Source organism: Neoarius graeffei, chromosome 25 (genome assembly GCF_027579695.1).
Source record: "Neoarius graeffei isolate fNeoGra1 chromosome 25, fNeoGra1.pri, whole genome shotgun sequence".
NCBI classification, from domain to species: Eukaryota; Metazoa; Chordata; class Actinopteri; order Siluriformes; family Ariidae; genus Neoarius; species Neoarius graeffei.
Window position 1 is genome coordinate 11,648,271 of NC_083593.1, and position 26,116 is coordinate 11,674,386.

A 26,116-nucleotide genomic window follows, 5' to 3' on the forward strand; every position below is an offset into this window, starting at 1 on the left:
CTAATTGAACTTGACTGATATTGGCAAAGAGTAATGATTTCTTCTGGCAGGTTTTTTCCCCCCTCCAAGATTAGGTTCAAGTTGGTTTCTTCTATTTTTTTTTTTTTTTTTTGTGCATGTTCTTTTCTGCTCACCCCTCCCTTAATTGTTTCTGTAATGTATCTTGGATGTCAACAACAAATGTCAGGGTTTGGGGGAAAATAAAATCTGGTTTGGTACATGAAGTTTCTGGAGAATCGGGCAATTTTGGATAACGGTTTGTTTGATATTTGAACACAAGTTTGTGTGTCATTCAAATTTGAGAAAAGCATAAGATTTTATTTAAATCATCACACTCCAACGGGAGTTAGAAAATGTGAGTGTGTTGATGGGTTGCACATCATTTCTTCAGCTAAGAGCTAAAATGAGCAATGATATCATATTTGGCATACTTGGAAATTCAGTGTCATGTAAACATTCAGCTATTTCCATTGGCATTATCGTGACGTGTTAAAAATATCTTTTGAATATTACGTGCTTACTACCGTTTCTGTTTAAATTGCACGTGCACAGCGTGAAAAACTCGATGCCTCTAGTCTGTGCTCTTCACAGTATAGACCAGACACATGGATAAAGTGTGTGTGTGTGCGCGCAAAGGGCACAGACAGCAGCTCTCCCACGGTTGCTGTAGGGGGGGATTGATGATGGCCTGGACAGTGGGTGTCAGGCCTGATCTCCGCTGTCAGCACCATAATGAAGTGCTACTGAAGGAGAGCAATAGCAGACCTGCACACAGTAACACAGCCTCTCCCTCTATCCGTCTCTCTGTCTGTCCGTCTCTGTTTCTGCTACACCTGCCACAACGTCCAGATGCTGACCCTCTCTCACTCGCTGCTGATTCCTGTTTAAAGATTCAGGTGGACAGTGTCCATGTTGTGTAGACATCAGTCATACAGCAAACTCGCATTGTGACCGTGTCCAGTGTTTATTTGCCGTACGTTCTGGCTTTGTAAGAGGCTTGGCCTAAAATCTTCTTCTTTTTGGCTGATAATTAACACTCCTCCTCTGATATTCCTACAATCAAAGTAACCTGATGAAACATCTTATGGCATTTAAACAATATCTTTAATACAGTGTCCGACCTGAGCATGGTGGAGTAGAGTGAGCATGGTCATTTAAAAAAAAAAAAAGCATGGATGGTATTTGTGAGGATGGAGCAGGGAAGCACAAGAGCAGTTCACTTCTGCGAGCACTGAGCACAGGGTGCCTTTTACCCGATATGTTATTTTTGACTATTGGCCGCTCACTATCAATACTTGACAACAAGAGATTTCAAGTTAAAGAAGACCATGAAGTGTACTTTAGTGTGGAGTTGTACAGAAACACTTTTCCACAGTGAACCAAAACTTGTTGTTCTTGAACCAGAGTAACTAATGTAGCTAGCTAAAGCACTTCATTCAGCTTGCTTATTGGTAATCATCAGTATGAGTATCGACGTACCAAAAAACGTGTACTCTTATTATAAAATAGTATTTGATGTGGGCGGCACGGTGGTGTAGTGGTTAGCACTGTTGCCTCACAGCAAGAAGGTCCGGGTTCGAGCCCCGTGGCCGGCGAGGGCCTTTCTGTGTGGAGGAGTTTGCATGTTCTCCCCGTGTCTGCGTGGGTTTCCTCCGGGTGCTCCGGTTTCCCCCACAGTCCAAAGACATGCAGGTTAGGTTAACTGGTGACTCTAAATTGACCGTAGGTGTGAATGTGAGTGTGAATGGTTGTGTGTCTATGTATCAGCCCTGTGATGACCTGGCGACTTGTCCAGGGTGTACCCCGCCTTTCGCTCGTAGTCAGCTGGGATAGGCTCCAGCTTGCCTGCGACCCTGTAGAAGGATAAAGCGGCTAGAGATAATGAGAGGAGTATTTGATGCATCCATAATATTACTCTAAGATTTTCTCTTGTTTCCATTTTAATGTTTTCTGTCTAGATCAGACTGCACAAATTCAACATTTGTCATGGCCAACAAATTTCCAGCATCAAGCCCAGATATGAAAGTCAGGAATGAAGCATAGGACTTGTAGCATGACATAACCGAAGAACAGTGATGTGGCGTCTTGGATGCCCCACAACACCCTGACAAAAAGTCTAGCATGTTGGAAGTTTTTGTATTTTCTCGCCATGTTCCTTGATGGCCATGACTTGACAATTTCCTCCCCGACGACACACAAGGATGTGAAAGATGATCGGTGGGGGTCAAACTTAGTGTTGACAACGTGCTAACCAAAACACGGCAAGAATTCATAGCAAGAATTTATGATTGCCAAAACAAATCTGATCCCAGCATTAACCCAACCATGCCTAGGTCTCTGCACCCACGTTTGCAAAAAAAAAAAGTTTTCATCATAGTAATTGCTGATACTCCCTGTCAAAAACTTTAACAGGAATGAGCGACATCTGTTTTTATCCTGCAAGGTGACACTTCGGTAATGCAGAGTAGTTCATGAGGCAGTCTTCAAACCTGTCCTTCATCTGTCAAAATAACTTTGTTTTAAAGGTAGACGGCCTTTCAGATTTTTCAAATTTAGGTAAAAAAAAAAAAATTTCCGTGACACCCAATTATTTTTGTTTAGTGGACCGAAAGCTACTGAATTCAAATCACAGACTTCCAATTTTATTATTATCATTTTTTTAAATAGAACAATTAATGAATTTGGGGCCACGTGGCCCTAAATTCACCACTATTTTTTCCTGCTTCAGCATGACCCAGTTCAAGATACTACGTCATGCATCATGCGGTGGACTTTCCCCGTTTGTGCAAGGCATTGTGGGATACAAGTTTGAAACGAGAGAAAAATGGAGGATGCGAGTGTGTGAATGAAACGTGAAAGACCGACTACAGTAATGGAAAGCAAGAAGAAAAAAACGTTATGTTGCGAAGGAAAGGAAATGCAGGACCAAACTAATAAATATCGGTGGTCAGCGAGCACCTCTGTGTGATCAGCTGTTCGTTTAGCAACAGAATGATGGAACTGTCAGTGCACGGTCAAGGTAAATCTGTAGATGGCAGTAATGCAACACTGTGGATGTCAGCTGCCGTAAAACCCAAAAGAAGTGGGTGGTAAACCTGTGCATGCACACACGGACTTCCTCTGTCTGCTTGACTGCACGAAGCAAGCAATTTCATGCACATTATTTGCTCGGAAATCCCTTCAAATTAAATAACTTCCAGCCACAGAATGGCCTGTTTTTTGAGATATTACAGAAATAAATATACATATCACAATGACCACATTTTCAGAGGGAATTAAATTTCACCAATTTTATGAAATCGAAAGGCCATCTAGCTTTAATAGAAGACTGGGCTAGAAAAAAAACAGCCAGTGATCAATAGTTGTTTGTTTGGAGTGGATGTGAAACATTTGGTGCCGATTCAATGAGGGTTTTCTTGAAATTAATATTGAAGTGTTAAACTAGCTTCTCATCCTCATTATCTCTAGCCGCTTTATCCTTCTACAGGGTCGCAGGCAAGCTGGAGCCTATCCCAGCTGACTACGGGCGAAAGGCGGGGTACACCCTGGACAAGTCGCCAGGTCATCACAGGGCTGACACATAGACACAGACAACCATTCACACTCACATTCACACCTACGGTCAATTTAGAGTCACCAGTTAACCTAACCTGCATGTCTTTGGACTGTGGGGGAAACCGGAGCACCCGGAGGAAACCCACGCGGACACGGGGAGAACATGCAAACTCCTCCACACAGAAAGGCCCTCGCCGGCCACGGGGCTCGAACCCAGACTTTCTTGCCTGTGAGGCAACAGCGCTAACCACTACACCACCGTGCCGCTCTAAACTAGCTTGTGTCTGCATAATTCGTTCCATTAGCTTGCCTTTCTCTGTATTTATTTGGTGGTTATTATGAGGGCACTGTGGGTGGCAGGATCTACACAACCTGTTCAAACCAGAAGGCGCTGGTATTTTGTAGCACAGTGGGTTTCTTTCAGGGGAAACAGACTGCACTGCCATGCAAAGCCCTTTGCCACATTTTATTTTAAGGATATAACTTTTGACGTGTGCTTAGCTTGGTTTGTTGTGTAACCAAAAAGTAGTCTTCATGATCAATGCACACAAAAAAAAAGGTCACTACAACAAACGGAAAGAAAGTACTCTGTTGGCTCTAGAAGTGCATGAAAATTAATTTCAGAGAATTGTCGTGGAAACTTGTTGCCAGGCATTAGTACTGAACTGGGTTTCTGTTGAAATAAATGTTAGAACAGGGCTTTTTGTAGCAATTTTGTACCAATTCTGAATTGGTATTGGAGTGTACCATGTAATCCTGAGAGTAGGGTCGTGTGAAAATATTCCATGGAGATTGCAATGACACTTGGGATAACGTAGTAGGGTTCTGTAGTTAGTGTGTAGGGTGAATGGACTGCTTTGGAAATAAAAGTTGATGGATGATACTTGCTTCTCTTTAATTGATATTGATGGATTTTGTTATTGGGTAAATCCACCTCAAATCACCAGATTTCAGAAAATGTTCCTGACCGACCATCTCTGATTTGTTTCATACTTTCACAAACTGTTATTATTCCCAGTAAACCCCATACAAAATTTCAGCCTTATACGTTTATTAGTTTTTGAGATATTGGGGCTTTAAAAATGGGATGTGATGCTGATTTTACTGTAAAAACAAGTGGTACCGAAAAAGATGCTCAGTTCAGGTCATTACTTTTGAACTATTCATGCTAGATGCATAAATTTTTCAGGAGTTGTTCTTAGGTACTAGATGTCTTTTAACTACTATAAAAGAAGATCCATAGTTGCATATTTGTCAGTTTTATAGCTTGCTGAAAACATTAAAAAAAAAAAATTAGTTTGTGCTTTGGAGCAGTTTTGGCCCTCTGTATTTCCACATTGAAGCGTATCAGATCTTTCAAATTTTGGTATTTATTTCTCATGGTGCTATTTTGGTGACCTAAGTATTTTTCTAAAAAAAAAAATTCAGATTTATGAGGCATTAAAAATGAAGAAAAAAATAATTTCATGCCTATATTTCAAATGCTTGTTGCTCATGTATGACAAGGTTTACCATAAAGAATTATACCCCTGGAAAGAGCACGTCTTCATTAATATATTCAGAAAATATAAAGTTGGTATCTTGAACCAAACCACAGTGGTGCTTGAAAGTTTGTGAACCTTTTTTAGAATTTTCTATATTTCTGCATAAATATGACCTGAAACATCAGATTTTCACATAAGTCCTAAAAGTAGATAAAGAGAACCCAGTTAAACAAATGAAACAAAAATATTCAACTTGGTCATTTATTTCTTAAGGAAAATGATCCAATATTACATTATCTGTGAGTGGCAAAAGTATGTGAACCTTTGCTTTCAGTATCTGGTGTGACCCCCTTGTGCAGCAATAACTGCAACTAAACGTTTCCGGTAACTGTTGATCAGTCCTGTACACCAGCTTGGAGGAATTTTAGCCCATTCCTCAGTACAGAACAGCTTCAACTCTGGGATGTTGGTGGGTTTCCTCATATGAACTGCTCATTTCAGGTCCTTCCACAACATTTCCATTGGATTAAGGTCAGGACTTTGACTTGGCCATTCCAAAACATTAACTTTATTCTTCTTTAACCATTCTTTGGTAGAACGATCTGTGTGCTTAGGGTCGTTGTCTTGCTGCATGACCCACCTTCTCTTGAGATTCAGTTCATGGACAGATGTCCTGACATTTTCCTTTAAAATTTACTGGTATAATTCAGAATTCATTGTTCCATCAGTGATAGCAAGCCATCCTGGCCCAGATGCAGCAAAACAGGCCCAAACCATGATACTACCACCACCATGTTTCACAGATGGGATAAGGCTGTTATGCTGGAATGCAGTGTTTTCCTTTCTCCAAACGTAACGCTTCTCATTTAAACCAAAAAGTTCTATTTTGGTCTCATCCGTCCACAAAACATTTTTCCAATAGCCTTCTGCTTAGAAGTTACCCTGGGGTCCTTTGTGACCTCGCCAATTATTACACGCTTTGCTCTTGGAGTGATCTTTGTTGGTTAAGCACTCCTGGGGAGGGTAACAATGGTCTTGAATTTCCTCCATTTGTACACAATCTGTCTGACTGTGGATTGGTGGAGTCCAAACTCTTTAGAGATGGTTTTGTAACCTCTTCCAGCCTGATGAGCATCAACAATGCTTTTTCTGAGGTCCTCAGAAATCTCCTTTGTTCATGCCATGATACACTTCCACAAACATGTGTTGTGAAGATCAGACTTTGATAGATCCCTGTTCTTTAAATAAAACAGGGTGCCCACTCACACCTGATTGTCATCCCATTGATTGAAAACACCTGACTCTAATTTCACCTTCAAATTAACTGCTCATCCTAGAGGTTCACATACTTTTGCCACTCACAGATATATAATATTGGATCATTTTCCTCAATAAATAAATGACCAAGTATTATTATTTTTTCTCATTTGCTTAACTGGGTTCTCTTTATCTACTTTTAGGACTTGTGTGAAAATCTGATGTTGTTTTAGGTCATATTTTTATGCAGAAATATAGAAAATTCTAAAGGGTTCACAAACTTTCAAGCGCCACTGCATATTTATTAAGGTATCAAATACGCCATGTTTTGTGTATTTGATGGAAATGCTGTTTCAAGGCATGTGATATATGCTCCAAGTAATACATAAAACTTGGAAATTGACAAATTTCATATAGATTTTTAATATAAAGCTATTATTAGAAGGAATCATCCACAAGTAATGAATCAAACTTATGTGAAATCAACAGTCTCTCTTGCAGATACAGTTCCTGGTAAATATGTTGTGTTTGTATGACCAACATTTATTTATTTATTTATTTATTTATTTATTACAGGTTTCAGCAAGCTATAAACTGACACATATGCAACTGTGGATCTTCTTTTATAATAGTTAAGGACATCTAGTATCTAAGAACAACTCCTGAAAATTTCATGCATCCAGCATGAATAGTTCAAAAATAATGACTTGTTGAACTTGGCATCTTTTTCTGTACCACTCATTTTTACAGTAAAATCAGTGTCAAGCCCCAATATCTCAAAAACTAAAAGATATAAGGCTGAAATTTTGTATGATGTTTACTAGGAATAATAACATTTTAGTTTGTGAAAGTATGAAGCAAATTGGAAATGGTCAGTTGGGAGGCCTCTGGTGGTTTCATATGGACTGACCCTATTGCAAGTTCATCCCCTCGTAACATTTGGGGAATTTGCATCTTTTGCCAAGAAGAATGGGCCAGAGCTGCAAAAAGCTTCCTGTCTTACGAGCTCAAAACCCCTACTGCTTTTCTGACAAGTCATTTTAAACATCATTTATATTTGATAGTGTTTTAAACATGGCTTGGTTTGTTTTGGTTTTTAATAGAAAAAAGTGCCTCCTGGTGGAGTGTCTTTTATGCTGAAGAAGAAGCATGAAAACTCCTTTTAACTACAGGTCACAATAGAATAAAAAAAAAATACGTAAAGACAGAAATGCATTTTAAAATAGTCAACAGTAAGGTAATTTTTCTGATCATACTCCATGACTAACCATGATGCCATATCAACCTTACTACCATGAAGCTTTGGAATGGTAACAGGACTGCTTTGGCTACCAACTGGTTAACGTTTTAATTGCAGTGTTTCTTGTAGCATTCTTGTACCAATCATCAAGATGTGCTTTACAAAGTAGTTTATGAGTAACATTCAGGGCCACAACCACACACTCCAGATAATGCCATATCGACTGTCCTTCACCTGGCCCTGATCTTCTTAGACAAAACGACAATGTGTGTGAAAGCTGTTACTTCAGTTCAGTATCGAACGCAGTTGTCACCACAGAGACTGTGTCTCTTTGTACACGGATCGCCGCCTCACGACTGGACTGCTAGAAGCACATCCACATCATGTCCTCTGGTGATACTTCATCAGCAATAATGAGGAATCGGCATACCGAGTGAAGGTGAAGAGGCTTGTAAGACTGATGCCAAAACAACAACGTGTACGCAAAAAGTCAACCGCTGGCTTCATAAGGACACGTTATATTGCTTTAGCCAAAAAGAAAAAAACAACCCAGCAGTGTCTTAATTTCCTGTGGGGTGTAAACCTTCCTCCTCCCACCCTTATGATAATGTCCAGTAGGACAGTAAGCAGCATCTTTTGCAGCTGCATCATCTATACAAACATGGACAAATTTGTTGGTACCCTTCCACAAAAAAAACCCAACCACAACTATCTCTGAAATAACTTGAAACTGACATCCATGGCATCCATCATTGTTTGTTTATTCCATGTTTAACGCAAATCAGACTTTGCTTTTGATTTTTGATTCAGCTGAATATTTTGGATGACAAAACAAATGAAAATGGCATGGACAGAAATGATGGTACCCTTAATGTAATATTTTGTTGCACAACCTTTAGCAGCAATCACTGCTAACATGCGATCTATGTAGCTCTCAGTGAGACTTCTGCATCTGCCAACAGGTAGTTTGGCCCACTCTTCCTGAGCAAATTGCTCCAGCTGTCTCACGTTTGAAGAGTGCCTTCTCCACACTGCATGCTTCAGCTCTTTCCAGAGATGTTCGATAGGATTCAGATCAGGGTTCGTAGACGGCCACTTCAGAATAGTCCAGTGTTTTTGTTCTTTGCCATTCTTGGGTGCTTTTAGCTGTGTGTTTTGGGTCTTTATCCTGTTGGAGGACCCATGACCTGCGACTGAGACAGAGCTTTGACAATGGGTAGCACGTTTCGCTCCAGATTGCCTTGACAGTCTTTGAGATTTCATTGTGCCCTGCACAGATTTGCCAGACACAGCAAAGCAGCCCTAAATCATAATCAAGCTTCCTCCATGTTTCACAGTAGGTATGGCGTTCTTTTCTTTGAAAGCTTCATTTTTATGCCTCTGCCACCTTAAGGTGCAGGAGGCATTATGTTTTTGGGTTGTGCGTGCGTGTGTGCGTCCGTCCCGAAACCTTGTGAACATGATATCTCAAAGGCTAATGAAAGGAATTTCACCAAACTTTCACCATTTGTGTGCTTTGGGACAAACATGAACTAATTAGATTTTGAGGTTAAAAGGTCTAAGGTCAAGGTCACTGTGAGGTCAAATGTCCATCCCCAAACCTTGTGAACACCATATCTCAAAGACTAATGAAAGGAATTTCACCAAACTTTCACCATTTGTGCACTTTGGGACAAAGATGAAATGATTAGATTTTGAGATCAAAAGGTCTAAGGTCAAGGTCACTGTGAGGTCAAATGTCTGTCCGAAAACCTTGTGAACACAATATCTCCAAGGCAAATGAAAGGAATTTCACCAAACTTTCACCATTTGTGCATTTGGGGACAAACATTAACTGATTAGATTTTGAGGTTAGAAGGTTACTGTGAGGTCAAATGTCCATCCCCAAATCACAACTTAATAAGGCGTGTAGCCTACCAGGCGGAGGCATCCCCATCGATGCCATTGGCGTCGAGTTCTATCTAGTTTCTTCTGTGGACATAGAGCTGACGTGACTTGCTGATAAGCTTGAGTTTTGTCTCATCTGTCCAAAGTACATGCTTCCAGAAGCATTATGGCTTGTCAATATGCATTTCAGTAAATACCATTCTGACCTTTTTAAGTTTTTCTTTCAACAGTGGAGTCCTTCCATTGAGCCCACTGTCGCTCAAAAAGTGACGGATGGCGCAATTGACACTGATGTACCTTGACCTTGGAGTTCAACTTTTATCTCCATGGAAGTTGTCCTTGGCTCCTTTTCTACCATTGGCACTATCCTTTTCAAGCCATGGTCCAAAAAAAAATTTTTTTTCCTCTTCCCTCTTGCAGTCACGTCCAGGAAGGTTGGCTACAATCCCATGGAACTAGAGCCCTGCACTCCCGCGGGACTCGTGGGACCCGCCGCAAAGCAGTGCGGCGCGGGACAAATTTTGAAAGCTCATTGCGGGCGGGACCGGAAGTGCACATATGCACGCGTGGGCGGGAGTGCACATATGCGGCGCGGGCGGGAGCGGTGACAAGCTGCAATCCCGCTAACTAAAAACGTGTTTGAAATAAAATTTATAAATTATTAATTTATGTCTATCATATATAATTTGTGCTGGATATTTTATTTGGCATTAATAAAAACATTTTAAGATGCCTAAATTTGCAGAGAGTGTCAGATTGCCAGATTGAGTGAGGAATGGCATCTTAAATTTGCCATTGATCACCCTAACGGGAAATCCTTTGACCACTCTAATGACTCGCAGTTCACACCCAGCTAGCAAGAGAACCATGAGTGAAGTGATTTACTGCTTGAGTTAGTCTACAACTCTAATCAGAGAGACAGGTTACACAGTGACGGTAGGCTTGACTCAATGCTATCCCAGAAATCTTTCCTGTAGTATGCAAATTTGGCTGTCCAATCAGAGGCGGCCAAATTTGCATATTACAGGAAGGATTTCTGGGATAGCATTGAGTCAAGCCTACCGTCACTGTGTAACCTGTCTCTCTGATTAGAGTTGTAGACTAACTCAAGCAGTAAATCAATTCACTTCTCTTACTAGCTCTGCTTTGCAATAAAAAAAAAAACACCATTGGTACAAAGCAAGCCCATTCACTTTTTTATGCTGATCAGAGAATTACAATGGTTTCTCATGTGACAAAAATGTGCGATTCACGATTAAATATTTTAATCGCTTGACAGCACTAATTATTATTATTAGAGACACTACATGCTGAATTCAGAAACAAGGTAAATAATAACAAACGTGAGCTGTAGATATTTATGCTCAAATCCACTCAAAGTAGGGGGCGGGGCACCATCACGCTGTGTCAAGACAAGAACTTTCCTGAGAAATAACGCGAACATCTGCATCATGCGGGATTTGCGGGCGGGAGCGGGACAAAATATGGCAGGCGGGAGCGGGACTGAAAATCATAATTCTTTGCGGGAGTGGGACTGCACAATGCGGGCGCGAGCGGGAGCGGGACTGAAAAATCCGACCCGCGCAGACCTCTACATGGAACATAAACTTCTTAATAATATTTGTAACTGTAGTCACAGGAACATCAAGGTGCTTGGAGATGGTTTTATAGCCTTTGCCTTTAACATGCTCATCTGTAATTTTCCTTCTGATCTCCTCAAACAATGCTCTCCTTTACTTTCTCTGGTTCATGTTCAGTGTGGTGCAAACGACGATACCAAACGGCAGAGTGACAACTTTTTTCTCCATTTAAATAGACTGATAAGATTGAAGACACCTTTGATACTAATTAAGGGTAAACAGCTTGAAATATCACTATTATCCAATGACTTTATATTTTTTTTCTAGGGGTAGCAACAAATCTGTCCAGACTATTTTAGAATATCTTTTTAAAATAAACAATAAATCATTTCTTTTCGCACACTTTTTTTTTTTTGCTTTACTCTGACATACCAAAGGCATGCAAGTATACATGAGAAAATTGCTTTTAATTTCATTACTTTTCAGCAGGAATAAAGCATTGTTTCAACGAGTTGTAAGGGTACTAACAAATTTGTTCACATCTCTAGGTATAGGATGTGCAGTATCTCAAAACACACAGCCATACGGTGTATAGGCTGCATCTGCAAAGCCCTGGAGCATTTTGGATAACCTCCAGCAACAGAACGTTCAGAGTATTTGAGCTGGTACTGCCAGATTCTGGAACGGCTTCTTCCCTGAGGCCTATTCCTTAACCTACTGCTGCCCCACAACATGTTGATTTGGTACAATTTATTACAGTATCACAGCTTCATAGTCAGTTACTGTGTATGACTGAATTTTTCCAAAAATTCTGATTAAAATGCATTTCCAGTTTTTTTTTTCTTCTTTTTTCCTGCCTCAGTGCACCACCTTTCTTCACAGCCACTCTCTATCAGTTTATAATAACATGATTTTCTTGAAAAATCATTCTTAAAAATGTGTTTAAGTGCTATTCAGATTGGAGTAGTTTTATTTCGGGTGATGTGATTTCATATCCTGTGGGAAAAGACACTTCCTGCATTCCGTTTACCTCAGAAGTTGGAGGTGGGAATGACCTCACTCAACTTGACCGCATTCCAGCACAAGTCAGAAAACCAAGCTGGACCCCTGCAGGAAAACCTTTGTTGTGTTTTGTATATTAGGTTGGCCATTGTTAGCACTACCAGTTGGTGATAATGTATTACGTGGTAGTTTGCGCATATAAACACTGTTGCAACATGTCCACAGATGGAAGATGGATTTAATGAGATAAAAATAAGACAGACTTGCTGACCAGGATAAGATCCAACTTCAGGGGACGTTCCAGTTGAAATTTCCAACTGGGAACTTGGAAATTCCAATTGTCCAGTTCAAATGGAATGCACCAACTCTTCTCTCGTGTCCCCCCAAAATGAAAATGAAATCAGCTATTATATAGTGTATGTGTGTTTTTATATATATATATATATATATATATATATATATATATATATATATATATATATATATAAAATGTGTGTTTAAAAGGCCTTGTCAGAAAAGTGGTGCTTCCAGAGGTTTTCGGCAAGTTACCGAGTTTCTGACTGAGGTCCAGCTTACACACATCATATGGTCATATGACCTACTAATGATGATGTGTAGCTTTCGCAGCCATGCCTCGTAAACAAGCATTTAACGTACACTGAGTTTGTATTAAAGCGCAATGTATGTAGCACACACAATTTTTAGTGCGACAGAAATGAAGACACTCTGTGCAAGTATGATATTTTTAGACTTGGTTATCATACTGTGAAAACCTACCACTTCCCTATTCATATGATACTTCTGTTGGTTTATATATGAATTGAATAACCTATCATGTTTGCTTGCAGAAAAAGAGCCGAGAGGAGAGCGAGGGCGAGGGCAGTGGTGTGGAGATCCTGGAGAATCGACCCTACACGGACGGGCCCGGTGGCTCGGGACAGTACACCCACAAAGTGTACCACATTGGTCAGCACATCCCCAGCTGGTTCCGTTCCATCCTGCCCAAAGCAGCTCTACGGGTGGAGGAGGAGTCCTGGAACGCCTACCCTTACACTCGCACCCGGTGAGGGTAACATCTTGATAAAATGTTTGGTGTTGTACCTATCAGTCATTAGTAGTACATGTATTACTGGGTCCTTTCTCATTAAGCAGCATAAGCAATGGATAAGTGATATAGATAATGAATGAAGTCATCCGCTAATAATTTACATATCCAACATGACATATTCATATTGAGTTGGTGGTTAAAGATGCAACACCTCCTTCAAGTCTTCAAGCCCTTGTTGGATTCTGCTATTACACGTTTTTAGTCTGTTTACTTGTCGCGTCAGCCTTACAAGTCCACATGCAAGTTGTTACTATAGAAACAGTAACGTATTACACCAAGCACCTTAATATAAACCTGTGATACCTCTGATATGACTATCAGGGCTGGTGTTATAGAAAATGAATCATCACCTTGTGACAGATCAGAATCGAGAATTCACCAGGTGTAATACATTCCAACATATGGCTGATTATTGGCCCAGGATCATTCAGCAGGATCAAAAAGGACTAATGCAAGAACAAATCCAAGTCTGAAACAGGAAAAAAAAATATTCCCCTGGATGCATGATTGTTGTTAAATGTTCTTGCTTGAGGTGTTAAGTCATTTGGTGCTTGTCTTTCAGTTACACATGCCCTTTTGTGGAGAAGTTCTCTATCGACATTGAGACGTATTATAAGCCCGATACAGGGAACCAGAACAACGTCTTCAATTTGTCTGCAGCGGAGAAAAGGCTGCGGGATATCGGTAAGGACTGTTTCTGGTGGTTATTTTTACATTTTCCATGACGCAGCCATACACTGATTTTGATTTTCTACACCTGTACTGTGTATATATCCATTGTATATATTTGTGCCAGTTACTCAAGTGCACAGTGTAAGTTATGTATGCAACAAACAAGCTGTATGTATTAGATATGCATGATGAATGTACACAGGCACGAGTGTTTGCCTGAGTATACGCTGCGAATGATCCAAATGCAAAGCTCGAGTCGAGCACTTGTAGAAAGGAAGACGAAAGTGCATCCATCCTTCTCAACCTTGTTACGTAATGCATTCGTGTGTCGTTTCCCGCTCATTCTCCCGCGTGGATTGATGGATTGCTCTTCTGTCATGCACCAGTGTTTACAATGTCGAACACGTTTTCAGTTAAAATCCCCCGTGCCTCCACACACAGTGCTTGCTCAACGCCTGGGCTCAGATGCATTGTGGGAAAAGGTGCTGAAGGCTCAAGCTAAGACGTAGGCAGACTGCAGGCGTAGCCTCTGCAGGGGGAAGCGCCCTGTGCTTGTTGCATAACTATGTCTGAAGCCAAACTGTGCAGAGGGGACACCTAGTGGCCGTCTGCCAACTCTGATGCACCAGCAGAAGGCTCTTTCCTGCTCTGGCAAGCGGGAGCAATAAAACAAGGGGCGAGAGATATGGGGTGGGAGTGATTTAATACAGCAGGACTTGGAGAAGATTTTTTGAGGGGTTTTACTGTATAAGGTGTGCAGGAAGGAGTAAGCCTTTCATGGGATTTAATCATAAATGAAAAGTGAAGCAAAACTGGGCCATGTTTCTTCATCTTAGAATGAATTGTTTTACTCTTTGTTTGTATGCAGTAATAAGAAACAAGTAAGGAATTAAAAAAAAATGGGCCATGTTGTAACTGGAAAATACTATTATATTCCTACAACAGCACATCCTGAAGTTATTTATTTATTTATACATACATGCATACCACAGCAATTTCCTAACGACTGAAATTTTTTGTTTATTAATTAACTTGTGCTTTTTGACCATTTAAAGTAATGTTTAATGTTGTGTCCATGTTCCAACAGCTGTCTCATGACACAAAACCTCAGCATATCAACAAGTATATATTGTTTTCTCTGTAAAATAACACAAAAATAGTTATGTTAGCCTAAGGTTATATTGCTTGTCTGCCATACAAGGCCCTGTGAATGAGCTGTTACTATAGAAACAATAACGTATTAAAACAAGTGCTTTTATTTTTAGTAAGTGCTGACATTTGAATTATAGCCAGAACTACAGTCAGTGCTGCTGTTCGAGAAAGTTAATCAACACCTTCTGACCAAATAATGCCGTGGTATGAAATGCAAATAATGTTACGCGGTCCAAAGCAAGTTACAATGCTCAAGTTGTGTGTTTTTTGGTTGTACTTGAAGGAGAACTATGTTTGAGATCAGACTTTGTGTAACATGCCGGTGCAATGACCAAATATGTTCCCTTTCCCAGACCCTATAGACATTGTGAAAGATGTCATTGCACCTCATGAGTACTTGGCTGAGGAGGATCCCAAGCTGTACAAGTCGGTGAAGACTCAGCGAGGCCCTCTGTCAGACAGCTGGATCCAGGAGATTAGCCATAACCCAGGCAAGATGCCTGTCATGTGCGCCTACAAGCTGTGCAAAGTGGAGTTCCGTTACTGGGGCATGCAGTCCAAGATCGAGCGCTTCATTCACGATGTGGGTGCGTACAATCTTCTGGAAATTTCCACAGGGAATCCTTAGAATACTTACTCTGTGAGAGTTGTGGGGGAGGACGTTTGCTCAACTAATATTTCTTCAGTAGCCCAGCTGCTCTGATTTCAATTGCATGTGCTGTGATACAAGCGTGTGTGTTTTTTAGCTTGGGTAAGTCATGTTATCTAGACAAGTGGGTGGGCAGCAGCTGTGAAGCGCTCCGCGAAGGAAGATAGTGTTATTGGGACAGCCCTGACTCTGTTGCCTTAATCATTAACCTGCTCTTAATGAAAAGTAGATTGATGCAGTGCCACTCCACTGCAAATGAGGACATAAAGAACGAGGGAGAGAGACATAAGAGAAATGGAGGCCGAGACAGGGAATGAGAGCCATATACTTTCCTCAGACAACATCAAGGCAGGATTAATTTCCTTCTCATGGGCTGCTGCCTGAGCTTTAATCATTTTCATTACTTCGATATCTTTGTGTTTATTGACTTCCATCACCGTTAATTTATCAGGAGCCCTTTGACATTCCTCATTTTCCCACCCACGTATGATTCAGTACTGCTAGTGTCTGGCCAGTACATATTCTAGTGGAGTTTAGAGAGAAAACAGTTTGTGTTTTGCTTTTCGGATCCACTGCGCAGATTGGTGGATTTGAACTATCATAATTATGGATATATTATCTGTTCTATCCGTATGTATGATATCTTGAATCAGGAAAAATCATGAAATTGAATTTTGCTGTTTAGCAACCATAAAATGAGCACTAGTGATTATAATAAATGTTGAGGTTTATGCTCATTACATAAGGGTAAAGCGTGTGTTTTGAATTATTTGTGCTAGGTGCTCGCGCCTCCTCCACACATTCTGTAAGCAAGTGCTTGAGCCAATCACAAGAGGAGGCAGCTTCACTGGTTTTTTTTTTTTGGGGTTTTTTCCCCTTTTATTTCTGACAGCATTTTTGTCAACTACGTTGATTAAAAGAAGACTTGACTTATTTTTGTGATTTTTTTTTTTTTTTTTTTTTATAAAGCAATAGGATGTTTAATACTGATTAGTATTTATCGGAGTATGGATTACACCAATAATAGCTTTTTACATTTATGAAAATACATTTTGATTGTTTTCTTGTCTGTGTATTAAATAGCTTGACACTTGGAATTCACCTCTTCGACCTAAATACCCCAAATCAAATGCAAAAATAGTCATGAGTGTATTTAGTGATCTTAAAGCATTAATGAATGGAAAATGGAAGCTAGTAGGGCTGAATTTTTTTGGATGATCCTAATCATCTGCTGCTTCATTTCTCTCTCTTTCAGGTCTGAGGAAAGTGATGGTGCGTGCACACCGGCAGGCTTGGTGCTGGCAGGATGAATGGTATGGCCTGACTATGGAAGACATCCGGCAGCTAGAACTGGAGACTCAGCTAGCTCTGGCCAAGAAGATGGCACAGTTTAGTTGCAGTGAGGATGGAGGTGAGGGCAACGCCAGTCCTGCAAAAGAACAGGATGCCAAAGAGGCCATCAACGCCATAGAGAATGAAAGTGCAACACGGAGTCTCGGGGACACGCTGCAGGCTCGGGGAGAACTCACCAAGCAGTGGTCCACCTCATCCAGATCCTCCCGCTCTTCAAAAAGAGGAGGTAGGAGCAACCCGGGCTTTGCTCCCTGATATGCAATGGATAGTGGGAGTTTATTGAGTAAATCATTTGTGTTTCATTTTCTTTTTGCACTGGAGCAGCAAGCCCCTCTCGACACAGTATTTCCGAATGGCGCATGCAGAGCATCGCCCGCGACTCTGACGATAGCACAGACGATGAGTTCTTCGATGCACACGGTAATTAAAAGGTCCTATCTATATCCTTATCCACATCGCTTTCTCTAAACTAACAGTTTTGTTCACACTCAACAGAGGATCTCTCAGACAATGAGGAGATATTTGTCAAAGAGATCACCAAGTGGAATTCCAACGACCTGATGGACAAAATCGAGACGGCGGAGGTGGACGAACCCCAAAGTAGGCACAAGATTATTATAGCCTGCCTGATGCGCTATAGAGCACCCAGGCTATTTACGTCTGCTCAGTGTGGGATGTTGATGCCTGGAGGTTTTTTTGTTTTGTTTTGTTTTTTTGGATGCTTTTTTCATAACCACAAAGCCTCTAGTTTCTGTTGGGTTTTTTCCATTTACCTTCACAGATTTTGGAGATTAGAGTAAATCTGCAAATTGGAATCCTGCTTGTGTTGAAGCTTAAAATATTTGAAATCAAACATGTCATTATTGCATACACTTGTCTTTCAGCAAGCAGCAACAGCTCAGTCTAGTTTTTTTTTGTTGTTGTTGTATAACAGTGGCCAGCAACAACAGACCAGAAATAAATCAGTAGTGTTTTAATTTGCTAGATAAGTATGTCTGTGCAATAAAAGGAAGTAAATTTATTAAAAAAAATTTAATACAAAAACGACGCACACTTTTTATTAGGAAAGATTCTGTACCTGTATACCTCATTCATGCAGTTATCCAGTCAGCCAGTCATGTGGCAGCAGTGCAGTGCATAAAATCATGTTAAGTCAAGTGCTTTAGTTAATGTTCACATAAAACATCAGAATGGGGGGGGGGAATGTAAACTAAGTGAGAGAGCAGCCATGGCCTAAAGGTTAGAGAAACAGCCTGGAGCCCAGGCCTGGCAGGAATGAAGTGCCCTTGAGCAAGGCATTTAACCCCCAAGTGCTCCCCAGGCGCTGGGTATGTGTGTGTGCTCATTGTACATCGCTCTGGATAAGAGTGTCTGCTAAATGCCTGTAATGTAAAGTCCATGGTAACTTAAATAGCTACTCTTTACAACCACGTTAAGCTGAAAAGTATCTCAGGGCACATAATTGCATTAATGAGCAGGTGTACAGGTTTTCTTAATAAATGGGCTGTTAAATTAAGATAAATCATAATAAAGCAGATTAATCAAGAAAATTAAGTTTGTAAAGCTTTACATTAATGCATAGCATAAAATATGCCCCCCCCCCCTTTTTTTTGGGCCAGGGCTAACTTTGAACATTAATTGACCTGCACTTTAACCCATGCAAAGGGAAGTTATGAAGCTCTAATTTAGGTCATCTTACATTTTGATCTGTACATTTCTTCTAACGTGTGAATTTCACTGATTACCCATTTTCAGGTGACTTGTACCAGGACTCTGGGATTGAGTATTCTGAAACTGGGAACGTCCAAAGCCTTAATGAGGTATATGTGAATTCAGTGTGTCACAGTGATGCTCATTATGAATCATATCTATATGATGCTACTAAAATGATTCGTGGAAACGGGAGCATGAAATCTCTAGTGCACTCTTGTCCCAGTTTCAATACCAGATCACAGATACAGGGTTAACCTCATGGCCAAGCAGAATTAGTATTCATCACCAGAAGATGAGTTGGCTCCAGCTGCTCTTGGTTTCCCTACATTATTATTATTATAAAGTTTGAAAGTGAAAGTGTCTACGTCTCCGAGCATAAAGCATTACATCAGATCCAAAACGGCCAGCTTCTTCCCTTCCAAGCTTTATCCAAATGAGGCAGCACTTAAACAAGTGTGTGTATCCAAGCAAAGGGGGTGAAGCCAGTATGCACTTAGATTAGGATCAGGGCCAAGTTCTCATGCAACTGAAGTCATAGACGGAAAGAAAGGGTAGGACTGAGGGGTGAAGGACCATTAGTGTTCTCAGTGGTCTTTTATCCTTGCGTTCAGAGACCGACCAGACGCAGGCGCCAAGTGACCAGATATCCAGCTGTGAGTAACAGCACAGCTTTTCCACTCTCATAGAAACTCAGAGATTTAGCTTCCTTTTAGTAAACAGTGTAATTGAGATTTAATGTGCTTTTCATATGGTTAGCTAAATGGTTCAGATGATGCTTCAGTCTGCTTCCATCCATTAGTTGATTGTGGTTGTGAATGTAAATCGGAGGCTCTCTCTGTCCTGAGGGACAAAATCACAGCACAGTTTTGTATTTGTATCTCTAGCATCCCTCAATTAGCTCATGACAGCATTGATAATTGGATGACAAGTTCAATCAGGAGGCTTAAACATGTTAGAATATACACAATTAGGCAACTCGAGTGTTCCCCCAGGACTGGAGTTGCTGAAAAGACACACTACAGTGAGTGATTTTCCAAATTGACTGCTTGCTTGCTCGAAGATAAATCCCTTCTTTCTGATTCAGGATGGCTCGGGTCAGCAGGGCCTGCAGTCGTCGAAGGTGCACGTGTTGCTCCTGGTCCTGCATGGAGGCAACATCCTGGACACGGGAGGTGGAGAGCAGAGCAGCAAGCAGGCTGATGTCAACACCATCAGCTCGGTGTTTGAGACAGTCATGCGTGTGCATTACCCGGCAGCTCTAGGCCACATCGCCATCCGGATGGTGCCGTGCCCCGCTGTATGTGTGGAGGCTTTTTCACTCGTGTCAAAGTAAGTCTGCTTTTCCAAGTTACTCTTAAATTGAATAAATGTGAATTACCTGACACTTCAGTCATGTTTCTTGCCTTTTTTTTTTTTCTTCACACATCGGTCAGTAAATACTCCTGTGTATTCTGCGCCATTACCAGTGAATGTTTATGATTTTTTTTTTTTAATCCTGCACCAGTTTAAGTCCATACAGCTATGATGAGGGCTGCCTCTCTAACAGTCAGGACCACATCCCTCTCGCTGCTCTGCCCCTGTTGGCCACTTCCGCTCCTCAGTATCAGGATGCCGTGGCCGCTGTTATAGTGCGAGCCAATCAGGTGTACGGAGATTTCATAAAATCATTGGAAGGTACCGCATTCTCTGGCCAGGTCAGTGTCTTGTGATTTCACATCAAGAATGAATCTTAACTGGAATATCGAGGAGAGTTTGTACTTGTTGCTTATCTATGGAATGTGTCTGTGCCCGTTGGAAAGGTGTGTCTGATAGGTGACTGTGTTGGAGGGATCTTGGGCTTCGATGCCCTCTGCAGCAGCAACATCACCGTGTCTGAGAGCCAGAACAGTAGCAGAAGAGGGAGCATAGTCAGTGTGCAGGTAAAAACAAATACAGTTTTACATAGAATTTTAGGCTATACAACACACTGATAGGTTTGAAATGAAGATCTTGACCATTAGGTGTATCCTCCATGTTATTCATCTGTTACTATGTTCGCTTCAGAACACTGTCGCTGATGATTTCCTGCTGTTCTTTAAAGCCTAAGGTTGTGGTGTCATGAGGAATGACATATCTGTGATGGCATGATGATATTGGACTCAAAACCTTGCTCTAAATCCAAGCTGACAGTTTTGATTTTGAATGAATATTTGAGGCTTTTCAGGCCAGCAGCACAAGAATGCGATGTTTGAGTTTTTTTTTTTTTAAACTGACTTAATAATGCTACTCCTTTACACAAGTTGCATACTGCAGCTTAACTCCACTGTATTATGTGTCAATGATTTGCTTTCAAGAAATGACAAAAAAAAAACCAAACATTTTTATACATGAATTGCAGGACAACGATCTGCTCTCGCCAGGCATCATCATCAACAGTAGCCCTTCAGGCTCAGGTTCAGGTTCTGGTTTGTCCCTGGAAGGCAGCCGTCACTTGAGCCGCAGCAACATCGACATCCCACGCTGCAGCAGTGCCGACGATCCCAAGAAACAGCTGCCCCGCAAGCGTAGCGACTCCTCCACCTATGAACTGGACACAATCAAGCAGCACCAGGCCTTCTTGTCTAGGTCAGATGCATAAAATGGCTTCGTTAGACAGACACTGGTATTTGAGTGTCCTAGGAGCAGACTTGTAGACAAAACAGTAGCTCTGAAATAAGCTGAATAAAGTCATTTTTGCCGTTTCTAAATATTGCGTGTGTGTGTGGCTGATGTAGTCTGCACTCCAGCGTTTTGAGGAATGATCCAGGCTCCCGGCGGTCCAGTAACAGTACTATGCTGGAAGGAGGTGGCGCTCTGGGCAAGTTTGATTTCGAGGTGTCTGATTTCTTCCTGTTTGGCTCTCCTCTGGGTTTGGTCTTGGCTCTGAGGAAAACTGTGGTTCCTTCACTAGATGGTAGGTTGATACGAGTTTGTTCATCACTTCTTATTATATAAATGCACTAAATACTTGCCCACCAAATATGTTCAGCTCAGTACTAGAGATCTATTACACTGCGCATATGATTAACTTAGAACAAATTAAAAAAAAAAGAAGTGATTATGATCACGCGTCGTCCATCCATCATCATCCGTCCACAATTTACAAAAATCACTCCTCCTCCTACAGGATTGATTGGATTTCGATCAAACTCACATACAGTGTTCCCCAGATGGGTGTGCAGAAAAGTTGGAAGGATCCCAAACACCAGCCAACAGTAAAAATGGATGTGTTCAGCAGTAATGGATCAGGAATAAAACAAGTGTATATATATTTAGGTTTTGTTATGAATAACTTGCTCCATGCCATAGCTACCTAAACGCACAGCGTTTGTTGTATTGTGTTCAATTCTGTTTGGCTGATGATGGCTTGAAACAGCAGGGTAATAAAATACTTCACACATTTTCTCCTCTTCCCCAGTGGCTCACCTCCGTCCAGCCTGCCAGCAGGTGTATAACCTGTTCCACCCTGCAGACCCGTCAGCATCACGCCTGGAGCCACTGCTGGAAAAGAAGTTCCACCTGCTGGCACCCTTTAGTGTTCCACGTTACCAGCGTTTCCCTCTAGGCGACGGGCACTCGGCTCTGTTGGGTAAGCCCGGGTCAAACTCCACCAAGCAGGCTCTCGTGCATTTCACATTCATGTTCCATCCTGTCTCTCCCATGTACATAATATAAAGATTGCATATTCATCACACTGTTCCTGGAGAACTGACCTCAGCTCCAACCTCGATCTGAATAAAAGGACTGTTGAAGTGTGTCCATATATCAGAGACATACATGTTCGATAAAGGTCGGATCAGAGACTTGCTGCTTCTAAAGAGCAGCACCTAAACTCCTGACACAAGCACCATGGTTTTTTAAGTTAAAGCATCTTTGTTGAGTCAACCCATGTCCATTCCAGCCCTTGTAACTCTGATTCATACCTGCTTTTTCTGTTGTCTGTTCATACCATTTCTCTGTCTGTCTTTCTTTCTGCCTTGTTCTGTCTTTCTTTGTCTTCCCCCACCCCCGTGCCGTCCTGTCCTCTCCTCATGTGCCCTCGTGCTGCGGCTGGCATGCAGTGGAGACCCTCCAGAGCAACCCTCACCTCCTGCTGGAGAGTGGAGGCCGCTGCCATGATGGCTTAGGCGAGACCTCCATCCCTGTTCCCGTGCTCAACTGGCAGGCTGCGCCAGCCACGCCTGAGTGTGTGTAGCCATTCCTGTTCTGTTGTTCACCTGCTATATGTGTGTGTGAGTGCAAGAGAGAGATGGAAAGAATGTGGGTTTAGTCCCCTGTCACCGTTTATGTAGTTCTGTATTTTGATGTACTTATTAAGAATTGGTATTCCATGTAGTAAATAAGATGATGAAAATTACAGATGGGTGACATGTTAAAGAAAAATCAGAAGTTCTGTTATGCTTTGGGGAGCTGGGGCATTTATTTTTGCTGACATGGTTTGGGTCCACAGGTTTTTCTAACTCATCACCTTTATCCAGTGTTGCGGTGTTGTTATCCTGATAGGAGTGGTCTCTTCCAGGATGACCCCACCCCACCCACAGGGCACAAGGGCTCACTGAATGGTTTGATGAGAATTAAAATGATGTAAATCATACGTTATGGCCTTCATAATCACCAGATCTCAACTCAAGTGAACACTTAGGAGAGATTTTGGAGCAACATGTTAGACAGCGCACTCTATCACCATTATCAAAATACCAACTGATTTAAAAAAAAAAAAAAATGGTTCTGACCGCTCATGATGACTCGACACCTTAATGATAGCCTGGCAGGCCAGACTAAATGTGAATATTTAGTCTGGTCTCGGTCGTAGACATTTCCGAAGGGTGTGGGTAGGAACAACCCGTTGTCTTTCAAACTGTCTCTGTGCGTATAGGCCAACGCTCTGACCAATCAGCGCAACAGTGACTGTGACGTAGTCAGAGCGACAGAAAGCAGTGGGGGAGGGTAAACAAACAGCATGTGGAGAAGGACACCATTCTTCTTGAAAAGGAATGAGCGGAGAGCCTCTTCCTGCTCATGTTTCAACGAAAACTCCAAGTCTAATTCTTCTAAAACTGATTCCAAAGCGGAGTCAAACGAGCGCTGTTCAATAGCCGTAGCCATCTTTCCTGTTGTGCTTTCTCCAGCGTCACGCAGCCTTGTCGTCACTCCTGCAAAAGCCCGCCCAAAGAATCCAAACAAAAACCTTGCGTTATGATTGGCGGGCACGATTTGATGCCCGGGGTGTGTTGTTGATATGGTCCGAGGCTAGACCCACTCGTAGGCAAAAATATTTTTGGCCGCTAGGCGGGTGGGTCTAGTTTACTAGGCTACCTTAATGAGACAATAACGGGGCTTTCTTTTTTTCCTTTAATCTATCACCTATGTGTATGCAATTGCAAAAATGGTTATGGGAAAATTGGCAATTAGAAATTTGCATTAGTAATTCATTAGTAACTCCCAACTCCAATAACTCCTTAGTCATCTCCAGAATTATTACTCCTCATGAAAAAATGATACATAAGCTGAGTGATATTTCAGCTTAAACATTTGGGGGCACTGTGGTTTTATTTTAATTTATTTAAGTTCAAATCCTCATCAGGTAGTGCTTTTTATTGTCCAAAAAAACCTGTTGTTAGTTACTATAATTTGGCGTCATGTTGTTGAAAAGGTTACAGCAAAGTCTTACCCTCCTGGCAGAGGCAACCAGATGTAGTTTCGAAAGAAATCATGATGCCATCAAGTAGGCCAGTAACCTCAGCATGGGTGGAATATCGTTATAAAAAGATGGTCTAGTGAGAATTAATTGGTTAGAGGAGAGGTGAGTAGTTTATCCCATTATATAGTCTCATATATGAGTGATTCCATGCTTATGGGTACTGAAATGGGGACATGAACTTATTTTTAAAAATTCACCTAAAACCATTTCTTTTTTTTACCATCAGGTCACAAAACATGTAATCTTTTTAATGAATATGTTAAAAGATAACTTTAATTTTCTGAGATGTAATAAAAACATATTTATATGCCAAAGTCAGAACGTAACAGAAGTGTTGTGGACATATATATTCTCAATTTTAACAATGTAGAATTACTTTTTGAAACATAGGAAGGTGATGTTTTAGCAAATATAATTAATAAACATGTGTAGTAGAATAAACATACACATTCTTTCAATAAGATTAACATGGTATAGAGCTAGATTGTAATTAATTTGTAACAGACGCGAGATGGACAATCGTAACAGAAGTAATGTAACACATCATTTTGGAACTCATAGGCTTGACTTTGGCATATAAATATGTTTTTATTACATCTCAGAAAATTAAAGTTATCTTTTAACATGTCATTCATTAAAGATTACATGTTTTGTGACCTGATGGTAAAAAAAGAAATGGTTTTAGGTGAATAAGTTCATGTCCCCATTTCAGTACCCATAAGCGTGGAATCACTCATATATACAGTACCAGTCAAAAGTTTGGACACACCACCTTCTTCTAATTCATTGGTTTCTTTAGTTATTAATTTTAAGACATGAAGTGCTAGACTGTCCTTTTTTATTTAGAGTGGTTCTGGACATAATATAGATTACTACAGTTGTCTAATATGCTATGGGAAGCCTAATGGTTAGAGAAGCAGCTTTGGGACCAAAAGGTTGCCGGTTCAATTCCCTGGACCAGCAGGAATGGCTGAAGTGCCCTTGAGCAAGGCACTGAACCCCCAACTGCTCTTCAGAATGCTCTGGGTGTGTTGTACGTCATTCTGGATAAGAGCGTCTGCTAAATGCCATTAAAGTAATGTAATATCTAATAGGGCTATTTACTTGATGGTTTGATGGTTTCAAACACATTAAGAAGGCAAGAAATGTCTGCATTGAAGAATCTAAAATATGTTTTTTAAAACCCTTTTTTTTTTGTTAATCCCATATATGTTCCATATGTTATTTCATAGTTTTGATGTCGTCAGTATTGTTCTGCAAAGTAGAGAATAGTCAAAATACAGAAAAACCTATGAATGAGTAGGTGTGTCCAAACTTTTGACCGGTGCTGTGTAACAGGCAAAAAAAAAAAATTCTGAATTCTCACCTTGTCGATGGACAAAGGAAACCTTGCTGTGTTCATTTTAGAAATTGGGATTTGTCTTTGTGTTCCTAGCGGATGTAATGCACTCTCACGGGGGGATGTTCCTGGAGAACTCTTACCCCTCGTCTCCTGCCTCAGCCTCAGCATCCCGGATCGTTCGAAGACCCAGTGAGGTCAGCATCGCTAGCCAGGTTTCCGGACTGGCGGATAGTTACACTGCCTCCAATATTGCCAACAGTAAGTCCACACACACACTCGCGCGCGCACACAAATGCTCACTCAAATCCACAGATAAATCTCAGGAGAAAAATTCCAGTATAATGCATTATGGGCTTTTGGACTTGGATATTTATTTATTCACTTTAGATCATTCAATTGAAAC

The 26,116-nt window shown here is 41.1% G+C and overlaps 1 protein-coding gene across 6 annotated transcripts in view; it reads left to right on the forward strand.

Annotated features, from left to right (window-relative positions):
• Positions 1–26,116, forward strand: part of LOC132873314 (membrane-associated phosphatidylinositol transfer protein 2) — a 78,424-nt gene that overhangs the window by 37,816 nt on the left and 14,492 nt on the right. For 4 of the 6 annotated variants that reach the window (XM_060908715.1, XM_060908713.1, XM_060908718.1 and 1 more), the window contains 15 exons: positions 12,854–13,068; positions 13,676–13,797; positions 15,291–15,524; positions 16,842–17,165; positions 17,264–17,359; positions 17,435–17,539; positions 18,695–18,759; positions 19,737–19,981; positions 20,157–20,346; positions 20,452–20,571; positions 21,030–21,256; positions 21,406–21,584; positions 22,089–22,259; positions 22,732–22,857; positions 25,807–25,971. In XM_060908715.1, the coding sequence (XP_060764698.1) occupies positions 12,854–13,068; positions 13,676–13,797; positions 15,291–15,524; positions 16,842–17,165; positions 17,264–17,359; positions 17,435–17,539; positions 18,695–18,759; positions 19,737–19,981; positions 20,157–20,346; positions 20,452–20,571; positions 21,030–21,256; positions 21,406–21,584; positions 22,089–22,259; positions 22,732–22,857; positions 25,807–25,971 (2,584 nt within the window). The remainder of the gene's footprint in view (positions 1–12,853; positions 13,069–13,675; positions 13,798–15,290; positions 15,525–16,841; positions 17,166–17,263; positions 17,360–17,434; positions 17,540–18,694; positions 18,760–19,736; positions 19,982–20,156; positions 20,347–20,451; positions 20,572–21,029; positions 21,257–21,405; positions 21,585–22,088; positions 22,260–22,731; positions 22,858–25,806; positions 25,972–26,116) is intronic. The other 2 variants (XM_060908717.1, XM_060908719.1) reach the window with 1 other exon arrangement.